Source organism: Gekko japonicus, unplaced genomic scaffold (genome assembly GCF_001447785.1).
Source record: "Gekko japonicus isolate JY-2015 unplaced genomic scaffold, Gekko_japonicus_V1.1 scaffold1976, whole genome shotgun sequence".
NCBI classification, from domain to species: Eukaryota; Metazoa; Chordata; class Lepidosauria; order Squamata; family Gekkonidae; genus Gekko; species Gekko japonicus.
This window is the reverse complement of record NW_015170948.1, coordinates 187100-198956: the sequence shown is the minus strand read 5'-3', so window position 1 is coordinate 198956 and position 11857 is coordinate 187100. Positions and strand designations below refer to the sequence as shown.

Below are 11857 nucleotides of genomic sequence, written 5' to 3'. Positions count from 1 at the left end.
TGAGTAATGTATGGTGCCAGTGTAGAATTCTGGACTGGCCTGGGGGGCAGAATCTATACAGGGTGATCTTGCTGGTACTTGGCCTGTGCAGCTCAGTGCACTGCAGGAGTACTATGTGCAAATGTCTTTGCCGCATTCCTAAATTGCCTCCTCCTTGTAGAGTTGGTGTATCTGGCTCGACGTTTGCCAGGAGTTTTCTTGGGGGCAGTAAGAGGTGAGAGGGGTGCGGGGGAGTTGGTGTAAAGGAGTGGTGATGTGGTGGACATTTCTTCAGGTTCATGAGGGAGGCACGCATCGAAATGGCTCCTAGAAATGTCCTTTACTATCTCCCCATAAACATTCATAGCCTGGCCCCGCTCCTACACCTGACAGACACCGACTTGTCTGGTGTTGGGGGGGATTGTATTTAAAGGCATCGGGGAGGCTGGGCCAGCAGCAGTGCTAAGGCAATCCTGCTGAGCAAACCTCCCCGGTGGCTGTAAGCACCCCACCTCCTTTCCTACACCTGACAGGCAGCTGACTGTCCAGTGTAGAAGGGGGAGGGGGAGGAGTATTAGAAGTCACTGTGGAGGTGGGGCTGCACCTGACAGACAACCACCTGTTAGGTGTAGGAGGTGAGAGAATTGTGTTGGACGCCACCCCACCTCCTCTCCTACACCTGACAGGCAGCTGCCTGTCCAGTGTAGGAGGGGGAGGGGGAGGAGTATTAGAAGCTACTGTGGAGGTGGGGCTGCACCTGACAGACAACCACCTGTTAGGTGTAGGAGGTGGGGGGAGTGTGTTGGAAGCCATCAGAGAGGCTGGGCCAGCAGCTTTGCTTCACCTCACAGGTGCTGGTTGGCCACTCCTGATTTGCTCAACTGTCATTAGCTGTCTGCAGACTCCTGTAACTGTTGGCTTTTTTTACCTCAGAACACTGAGCTCTGCAGCTGACCAATCAAAGAGTGGGGGGTGCAGAGAGGCAGCTGCCTGGCAACCTAGCAGTTCAAAAGCAAGAAATTGCAAGTAGATAAATAGGTACCACTTCAGTGGGAAGGTAACAGCGTTCCATGCACCTTGGTGTTTAGTCATGCTAGCCACATGACCACGGAAATGTCTTCAGACAGCGCTGGCTCTTCGGCTTTGAAACGGAGATGAGCACCACAACCCTAGAGTCAGATTCGACTGGCTTTCGAGCAAGGGAACCTTACCTTTACCTTTACTAATTCTCCATAACCTCCACTCTTTTCTGCCTCCTTCTCTCCTTCCCACCCACCAGCCAACCTGCCTATCTTCCCCACTCCAGTGTTCAGTTTCCCTCCTACCTTACCCCTGGCAGCCTATCCCTGGGAAAAGTGTGGCCAAGTTGCACAGTACCACCTTCCAGGCTGCCCTGGCAGGGAGACTGCAAGGACTTGTAAGGGGCAACTCAGTTTTTCCTGGATCGCCCCCCCCAAACTATTTTTTCTTCTATCCTCCCAGCAATCCCCCATATCTTTACCTTTTCAAACTTCCTTTTCTCCTATCACCCACTAACTAACGTTTTATCTGTCCCCACCACTCTTCAACTATATTTATTAACTTTACCAGGGCTCTTTTTCTAGAAAAAGCCCAGCAGGAACTCATTAGCATAATAGGCCACACCCAACAGCAGAAACTCATTAGCATATTAGGCCACACCCCTGACAGCACAGCTCATTAGCACATTAGGCCGCACCCCCATGCTTCCAGAAGTGTGGTCATCCAGCCACACCCACCTTTCCCTTCTTATTCTGTTTCCCTTGTTTGTTGTCAAAACCCAGGGTCTTTTTTTTTGTAGCAGGAACTCCTTTGCATGTTAGGCCACACACCTCTAATGTAGCCAATCCTAATGAGTTCCTGCTGTTGGGTGTGGCCTATTATGCTAATGAGGTTCCTGCTGGGCGTGGCCAACTTGGGAGCCAGCCGGAACTCCGTTCCTGTGCGTTCCTGCCCCAAAATAGCCCTGTTTATACCCAACCTGTTCCAACAATGGGGAATAAAGTGGTTTACACAAACTTCCTTTGCTCCATTTTATCCTCACAACAACCCTGGGAGGTAGATTAGGTTGAGTGTGTGACTCACCCCGGATCACCCAGCAAGCTTTCATGGCAGAGTGGAGACTTGAACCTGGGTCTCCCAGATCCTAGACTGAAACTCCAACCACTACATCATGCTGGGTTTCATGTGGTGGCTGCTGTTGAGCAGTAGCGAGCAGCCGGGCCTGAATGAGTTATGCAAGTCAAGTGGCAGCAAGTAGCCACTGTTTGCTGCCACGCCTGCCCCCCCCCAATCCGTCCTCCCTCAAATATCCAAAACAGCCCTGGAAAGGGCCATGCCCCATCCCGGTGCCTTTTACTGACAGAAGCCAAGGCCAGGAGGCTTGACAATACTGTTGTGGTTGCCGAGCAACAGCCACTGAGGGTATTCAGTTCTCAAAGCTACATGTGCTGCTGCTTCTGTTATTTTTGGGCTTTTATCCCCCACTGATTTGTTTTTTAAGATTTTGGAATTTTTTTTGCAAAACTGGGCTTTTCATGGATTTGTAGAAAGATCTGTCTTGCTTGTCTGTGGTTCCAGTCTCTAGATTTAAGTATCCACGTATTTGGCCAGGCTGAAAGGGTTTTTTTTTTAATTTTATTTTATTAATTTTATTTAAAAACATTTCTATATAGAATTTAATTTCTGTTATTGTTTTTCCTTCTTAATAAAGTCCGTTGATAACAAAATGGTCACTTTTATTTCCTGCATTTTCCCTTCCAAGCCTTTATACTCAAGAGCATTAAAGCCGTCTTCATACAGGCCACTTTCATATAGTAACGAAGTAATTTACTAATAACATAGCAAATTATTATTTGATCTTATGCAATAAAATCCCAACACAAATTGTTACATGTGAAATATGCCATGTTTTAATCCTAAAACAACAATATAAAATATAGGTAATACCTGTTTATTCTCATAAATGAAGATGAATGGTTATCCACCATTATAAATATCTATGGCGCTTTACATGGTATTTTTCCATGTGGGCTTCTTTCTGTGTGGGCTTTGTTTCCTGTGAGCATTTATGACTGTGGGTTTTTTTTCTCAGGGCTTTTTTCCGGTCACTTTAATGGGGACTAAATGTGACATCTGAACTCAGCCAACCAAACTTTAACCTCAGCCCAAACACTATACTTTGGGTCAGCTCACACATGCAACCGGCCAGTCATGTAGGGGAATCCAGTGAGGACCAGGCAGGTCTGCAGAAACCTCGTATTTCCTATGCCTAGATCAATTTCTTCTCAGGCCCAGAAGCAGCAGCCCATTTCCTCCAGGTGGAACCCACAGAAGGCTCTTCCAAATCCCCGGGGTTTTTAACTAGCACTAATCAAAGCCCATTCACAATATTTCTGCACTTCCTATCCACTTGGCTGAAGGCCCAGAAGGAAAATTGGCTTTTAAAAAATTATTTGAGAACGAAACTGTTAGTGATGTAACAGAAGGGAACAAATTTCTCATGCAGATTTGAACATGGTGGATATTCTAGATGAGAAGCTAACAGCTCAAAAAGTATTTCAGTCAGCACAATCTGTGTCCAACTGTTTTATTTATAACTAGGAAAAAGGCTCGTTGTGGAAATAAATACAACAGCCTCTAGAAAGAGGCTCTGGGCGGGTGCCCCGGCCTTGAGCACTCAGTGTCAATTTGCTGTGGCGACCTCAGCAGGGTATAATGACACTGAGTCCACCATTTTCTCCAGAGGAACTGATCTCTGCTACCTAAAGAACAGTTGCAATTTTGAGTGATATCCAGCCCTCACCTGGAGATTGGCAACGATGGTTCCCCAGAAGGGACTAGTCGGTTTGGAGGGTGGAGTCTATGGCTTTGTACCTGTCCGAGGTCCCACGCCTCCTGAAACCTCACCCTCTCCAGGCTCCATCCCTCATATCTCCAGGAATTTCCCACCTGGAGTTGGCAACCCTATCTCCTTTCCAGGCAATCATCAACCTACCTTTATTTCCCCCTCACTCTTCAGCTTTCCACCCCCCATACACCTGCAGCCTCTCCCGTGCTCTGAAGCCCTGACTGCTAGGTTACATTGGCTGTCATACGGGGGCCACCTCAGCAGCATATAAGGATACAGAGCCCACCATTTTCTCCAGGGGAACTGATCTCTGCCGCCTGGAAAGCAGTTGTAATTCTGAGTGATCTCCAGCCCTCACCTGGAGATTGGACACATTTTACCTCAGGACAGCAAACTGTTTAGAATGTTAGAGGCAAAAGCCAATCAAGTTGCATATGCAAACGACCTCTGTGTTCCAAGGCCAATGAGGCTGCATATGCAAATAACCTCTGTGTTCTGACTGGCTATGGGGGGGAGAGGAACAGCAAACTGTTTAGAATGTTGGAGGCGAGACTCAAGCAATGCAGCCAGTTGATAGGGACAGATTCTGAGTGACACACCAAGGCGCCAACCAATTCCGGAGCGTGTGGAATGTTCTAGAGAAGTGCCACCACCATTTGGCTTTTATATATAAGGGAGATGTAAAGGCTAAGCCACATGCTAAAAAATAGTCACATGAAACATAAACCCCATAGCCATTTCTTCTTTGCAAAGCAGTGTCTGGGATTTTTAGTTGGTAGCAGAAATGCAACTTATGGTGACACGTATTTTAACATTTCCCCTGAAACTCTCTTTAGTTAATATTCCCCACCCTGGTATTCTAGCAAAGAACTTACTGTAGTAAGTAGTACCCTACAGGATCCAACATTTGGTTTCCATTAATGGAGGGCACTTCTGCCAGAGAAACAGGGATTTTCTCCCCACTCCCAGCAGCCCAGTGGGTTTCTCAAAAAATGGTCCCCCAGCCCCCAGAAGCAGCATTTTGGGGAAATCAGTGGCCTTTGGTGGGTGACACAAGCGACTTCTGTTATCTTAAAATGTAATCTGGATCCTTCTAATGGTGTTCAAGGAACTTCCAAAAATTTACATCACTACGCATTGTTATAGCAGCCTACCATGTTCTTCTGGCCTCAGTCCTGTGAACTTCATATGCCACCAGATCAATTGTGGAAGACACAGATTTGTGCATGAAAGGCATTCCATTTGCTATCAGTGAGAAACCACAGTAGGAATCGGCTATCACAGACTTCAGCCACAATCCAGGAAACCAGAAATGTAGCAGAAGGCCATGGGCATGCTACAGAGTACTGTGCGATATTTCAGTGTAGAGAGGATGGCTACAAGACCACAGTAAAAGGTAAAATTCTTTGCAAGGGGCAGTGGCCAGAATTAAACACATGTGCTTTCAAGACTATCCTCTAGGAAGTGTAGAAGAGTAGTGAAGGAATTGCCTTCTTCTTCATGACAGACTTCCTGTGACATAAGAACATAAGAGACGCCAATGTTGGATCAGGCCAAAGGCCCATCCAGTCCAACACTCTGTGTCACACAGTGGCCAGAAATACCAGTGCCATCAGGAGGTCCAGCAGTGGGGCCAGGACATTAGAAGCCCTCCCACTGTTGACCCCCCCCCAAGCACCGAGAACACAGAGCATCACTTGCCCCAGAGCCCCTAGCTATACCTTGTGGCTAATAGCCACTGATGGACATTAGAGAGTTGAACATTTTTTCAAAGCCTAGTATGATGGACTTCTATCTGTGAGTGAAGTGTAGTGGGTTAGACGCATGTAAAAACCACGGAGACTGATGTAGCGATCAGCATGGTTTACTAGTACACAACAAAAACAACAACTACTGGCTGGCTGGCCAACTATATACACACCTTGGGACACTCCCCTAGGTCCCGTTGGTGGGTTCAAATCTCCCGCCATGGTCCTATTGGTTCCCAAGTGGAGAGACTAGGAGCCTTGTCCCCATTGTTCCTACAGAGTCAAGCTCGGGAGTATTCGCTGGCCCCTGGTGGCGGCCAGCGGACGTAACAGTCAGGTTGCATGTGGAGGTCATTTCGGGGGGGATCGCAGTTCCCCCGGGTGAGGTACGGGGGGCGGGGCACATGACGAAGCCCCACCCCCTGCTTCCAGCCACCCCGCTTCCGGCCCTCATTCAGCCAGGAGGAGGCAGGAGAAGAGGGAGGGTAAGTTGCTTCCTCCCTGCCTCTCCCCACCCCTGCCTGCCTGGGGCCAGGGAGGGCCTTCGCGGGGCTTCCTCACCCTCCCGCCAGCCTTGCAGGTCCATCGCCGGGCCCCTCATGGGGCTCGGCAGTGGAGCAGCAAGGCTGGCGGTGGCGGCCGGGACCGTTGGGGGCGGGGTGTGTGGCCTTATGACACACTTCCGGTGATGTCAGGGGGTGTGGCCTTATGACACACTTCCGGTGATGTCAGGGGGTGTGGCATATGCTAATGTGTTATGCTAATGAGTTCCTCTAGCTCTTTTTCTACGAAACGACCCCTGGAATTAGGTCTGGTTTGAGTCTCAGTCCTCTGCAAAACCTCTTGTACACCTATAATACTTTAATATCCATAGTAACTAGGCTATACAGTTGAAACTTTGGTTCTGTTCTGCTCCCAGGAAACTGCTATGTGCTCTGCGTAGCCTTCACTGGACATGGCCTTGCCTCATGTGACTCTTGCCTGCTGGGAATGTTTATACTTTGCAGCAGTCAGAAGTCACTTTTTTGTTGTTGTTCAGTCGCACAGTCGAGTCCGACTCTTTGCGACCCCATGGACCATCTCCCGCCAGGCCCTCCTGTCTTCCGCCGTCCTCTGAAGTTGGCTCAATTTCATGTCCGTTGCATCGATGACACTGTCTAACCATCTCATCCTTTGCCGTCCCCGTCTTCACTATCAAGTCACTATCAAGCTCTAAATAGATAAGAGTATCAGAAACTAGCTTCCTTGATTCTGTGAGTCACCCTGGCTTAACCCATCTTTTCTTGACTTTCCTGACCCCAGAGATAGAAAGAAAGGGGCTGACTTTGTTGGTAACGTCAGATGTATGTCAAATGCTCATCACAGACTTGACTGACAGTTACAGTAGCTTCTATAGGTGAAAAAGAGTACTTAATGTCTGATTTTAGTCTTGTTCTTGGTTGTTCTGATCAACTACCCTCAGTTATGGGTCTTGGCAGAATAACCAAGGATACCCTTTATAGAATTTTACCATCTTCGACTGATTAGGCAGTTGGTTCCCTTCCTCGAATGCAACGGCTTAGCAACAATGATCCATGCGATGGTCACCTTGAGATTAGACTACTGTAATGCCCTCTACATGGGGCTGCCCTTGTTGCAAATCCGAAAGCTGCAGCTAGTACAAAATGCTGCGGCCAGGCTGCTGATGGGTCTTCCCATGAGGGAGCACATCCAGCCTGTCCTGAAGGCATTGCGCTGGCTGCCGATAGCATACCGGATTCGCTTCAAGGTGCTGGTTCTTACCTTTAAAGCCCTTTATGGCCAGGGTTCGACATACCTGAGGGACTGCCTTTCCCCATATATACCCCAGAGAGCACTTTGGTCAGGGTCACAAAATCATTCCGCCCTCCCAGGTCCCAAGGACGCCAGGCTGGCTGTAACCAGGGCAAGGGCTTTCTCGGTGGTGGGTGGCTCCACACTGGTGGAATGAGCTCCCAGAAGAGACCAGGACCCTGCGGGAGCTTTTACAGTTCCACAGGGCCTGCAAGATGGAGCTCTTCCACCAGGCCTTCAATTAGGAGCCACCACCACCAGTACCATCACTAGTTGTAGAGCCCGGCACCTGGTCTATTGCTGACGGCCTGTGCCCGCCGTTCAGATACAAGAAGATCAACCAGCTGAATACTCAGGCAATCTATACAATGTATAGCGCCATCTATATAATAAAAACATTATTGCTAGCACTTTATATTGGTATAATGTGGTTTTAATGAATGTTTTATGATATTTGATTGTTGTTATGCATTTATAGCTGTAAGCCGCCCTGAGCCTGAATTCTGAAGTAATAAATAATACGTGCACTATTTATGTATTTGGGTTTTGTTGAAATATTCTATGTTGAATATTGAAATGCTACAAAAACGTTTTCTGACTTAAGAATGTGTAATGGAATAAACTGAGTCTTGATTTAGAACAACTGTCTCTCTCTCTCTCTCTTGACGCAATCGGGGAGCCAGCTTCTCTCCCTCCCAAAATTGAACACAGTGGGAATAAGGGTGCATGAAAAGGTTCCCACACCCCTCATTTCCCTTCACTACGGCCCCTTCCCCATAATTTATTATTTTAATCAGTAGATCTCAAAGATAAGGGTTAGCTTTTTTTTCTGAGAGCATTTGATGCCAGTGTCTTAAAAATTACTCTTCCTTTCTTCAGCCTTGAACAGATAGCCAAAATGAAAAGATGTATTTTTAAAAGTAAAAATGAGTTATGGAAGTTTGATCCCCCCCCCCAAACTAGCTCTCAGCACACAGTTGATTCAATACCCAGAAAAAATTCCTTTGTGAAAACAGTCTATCAACGCATGCTCAAGGAGCATCATATCATATTACAAAGCATGATTCAGAGGATTTGGTAAAGTAATGTGTTTTGACAAAGCTCTGGGTAAGAAGCTTTGAAATTTAAAATTAAAGTCAACTTTGGTAGAATAGGAATGAGATATATGCTTAAACAGGACTGATATCTATGGAGTTTCCCAGTGTTCTATGTCTCTATTCAATAATAGGGAATAAAAACCAACTCCTCTTCTTAATTAGATCTAGAGTTATCAGATTATTTTAAATAAAAGTTTTAATATATTGACTATTCATTGGGAAACACAGGGCTTAACTTTGAACCTCGAACAAATAAATAAACCTCAATATCCTCCTTAGATAGGTGCAGTAAAAATTGAATGTTTTAAGTGAGCATTCAGTTACTAAGCAGCACTGTGATTTAGGGATTAACTCAATCAAAGAGGTTTTAATCTCTATGTAACTGTTCAAAGTTAATATCCCTTCACAGGTAGGTCCCAGTAATCACCACAAGGCAGTTCAGAAATTCATATTCTATGAACTGCTTATTTGATTTTTATCCCATTCATTCTTCAAGATCAGAGTGCCTACCCCGTGATCTCTTGCTTCCATTTTATTACAACAACCCAGTGAGGTAAATTAAGCTGAGAAAAAGCCTGGCTCATAATCAATCAGTAATTTTCATGACAGAGAGGGGATCTGAACCCAGGGGGGGGGGTCTCCTTGGTTGGAATCTGACTCTTCAGTTACTCTCTGCACCCACTTTTTTCCAACAACAGCTGAATGGGTCAGTTACCACGTCTGCTGACCACTCCCTTGAAGCTGAGAGACAGTAACTAGATGTGTGCATTTGGCATAAACTGAGCAAAAAAAACAAAACCCAAAAATACCATATCGGTATTTTCCAGGTATTTTTAAAACCAGTTATTGACTGGGGCTTAATTTGGCTGTCCAAAATAGGCAAGCCCCAAAAATCCTGAAAATATTTTGAATTATTGGGACCACCGGATAGCCAAAGTTAAAGAGCATTTAAAGGGATTTCAGTCCCTTTAAATGCCTTCCGGGTGAACTCACCACTGGAGAAAACATTTTAAGGGAAAACAAGCCCTTTAACTGACTTTGAAGTTCACTTACAGGCTGCACGGCTTGCAGAAGGCATCTAAAGGGACCATGATCCCTTTAAATGCCTTTCCACCTCCATTGAAAACAATGGAGGATGGGGGGCCCTTCTTTGGGGGCCCATAGAATTGGACCCCCTGGTCCAATCTTTTCAAAACTTGGGGGGGGAGCAGAGCCCCCCAGATCCCCAAAAAGCAGGGCCCCCCAGAGCCCCAGATACCCCTGGATCAATTCTCCATTATTCCCTATGGGGTCCATTAACGACAATGGCCCCCACAGGGTATAATGGAGCTGAAAAAAATTGAATTTCCCAAATATTTATCAAATCTGAATACCATACCAATATTGTGATTCAGGAATATCAGGAAATACGAATATTTTTTGGGTTCGATATACCCAACCCCAAAAAATACTAGTGTGTGTGGGGGGGGGGGTTTGCACACCCCTAACAGTAACCCGTTCGTCTGCTTTTCCTGAACACCATCCTTGGAATCTAACCAAGCTACTGTATTATTAGACATCTTCACACAGCTTTGATGAAATTTTGCAATGCATTTTTTAAAGGGATGAGCAACTCAGTTAAAATATTTTTAATTGTTAACAGCTGTTCTAATTTTAAAAGTTCTAAAACGGCTTCATTTTTCAGGGAGGCAACAGGTTAGCACACAGTACTTCTGTTATTTAGCTCAGTGTTTCAATGTGCTTGACTCAGATATGCATGCTTGATCCTGTAATATATACGACTGCAACCAATGTTCCCTCTAAGCTGTAGAGTCCTGTGAGCAAAAATTCTACTTTGTGAGCTACCGGCATTAAAGTTCTGAGCAGGTGATTTGGCTACTGCATAAATTAGTGTGTTCTGGAGCCCTCCTTCCTGAGCCAAGACAAAAATCTGTGAGCCGGAGGCTAAAAAACTGTGAGCTGGCTCACACTCACTCAGCTTAGGGGGAACACTGACTGAAACTGTTTTTATGAGCAAAGAACACCACAGTATTAAGACTGAGCAGTTTCACACACTGCATTTCCCCCTCACCAATAAAAAGGAGTCCCATTATTTCTGGGTATTTTGCCACATTTTATGACCACATGTTCAGTTCCTTTCCTTTCAAGCTCCTCTATAGTGTGAAGTGGTCATTCGTGCAAATGTATCTCCAGTTCACGTGCTCCCATGCAAAAATATAGCATTAATGTAAACAAATAAACAAATGTAAACCTACCTTGAAACTGTGTAAATTTGATGGTCCCCATCCTCTCTCCATTTCTGAATACAACTTGACCCTGAATAAAGTAAATAAATACCTTATGATAATCTTATAAAGCTGCAATTCACTTGAAGGACAAAGAGATTAACTATCTAACACAGACTTTTCTCATTGATTGACAATATACAAATCAAATCACTCTACTCAACTGAGACAGCTGCAGTTACAGAACCCATTGTGCCATAGAAACAGATTCTCCTGTGCAGGGCAAAGCTGTTGGAGCCAGTATGGGATGGATAATTTAGGGGCAACAGCTGAGAGAAAGGTCCTCTTATGCCGAACAGCTATCCAAAGTGAGTTCACCATTATAAAGAAATATCCCCTCCCTTTTCTAATTGCACAAGTTATACGGCTTGTAAATAATTGTTACACTCTTATAAGGCTGAGAAGCAATTAACTTTAAATGCCACACAGTCACTAGGAAAAGCTCTCCTGAAGTTTCAGAGGGAGTCAGTAATTTTAGTAATTCCTCTGTGGACAAGGAACCACAGCAAGGAGACGTGCAATTTGCACACTATTGAGGGACTGAAGGAGTTGAAAGCCCTCAAACAAGCCATTCCTTTTGCTATCTTGCTCTCTAGACAGGCTAAGCAGCTGACAGTGTAGTCCTAAACACAGTCATACCCTTTTAAGTCCACTGAATTCAATGAGCTTAGAAGGGTATAACTCTGCTTAGGACTGCACTCCTAGTTAAAATAAGCGAGGTCCACCTTCTGCTGTATCGATGCAACGAACATGAAATTAAGCGAACTCCGGAGCACAATGGAAGACAGGAGGGCCTGGCGTGATGTGGTCCATGGGGTCGCAAAGAGTCGGACTCGACTGTGCGACTGAACAACAACCTTCAGCTGGCAGTTAAAAAGAATCCCTGCTGAATAATCCCGATGGACGTAATCCCCCTTCTGCTGGGGGTGGTATAAAGTATTCCCACTTTACAAAGTTTCCATGGATGCCTCAAGGAGTTTCAATCAGGCATACACCGCAAATTCCATGCTCCGAACCCAATTCCCAGGTATATTGGGGGGGGGGGGGGGTGTACTGGGCAAGTGGTGG

General features: G+C 45.8%; 1 protein-coding gene across 1 annotated transcript in view; it reads right to left on the bottom strand.

Annotated features, from left to right (window-relative positions):
- The window catches only part of LOC107116870 (gamma-aminobutyric acid type B receptor subunit 2-like), a 293581-nt gene that overhangs the window by 124474 nt on the left and 157250 nt on the right, over positions 1-11857 (bottom strand). Inside the window, exon 6 of the mRNA XM_015418893.1 lies at positions 10760-10820. Coding sequence (XP_015274379.1) covers positions 10760-10820 — 61 coding nt within the window. The remainder of the gene's footprint in view (positions 1-10759; positions 10821-11857) is intronic.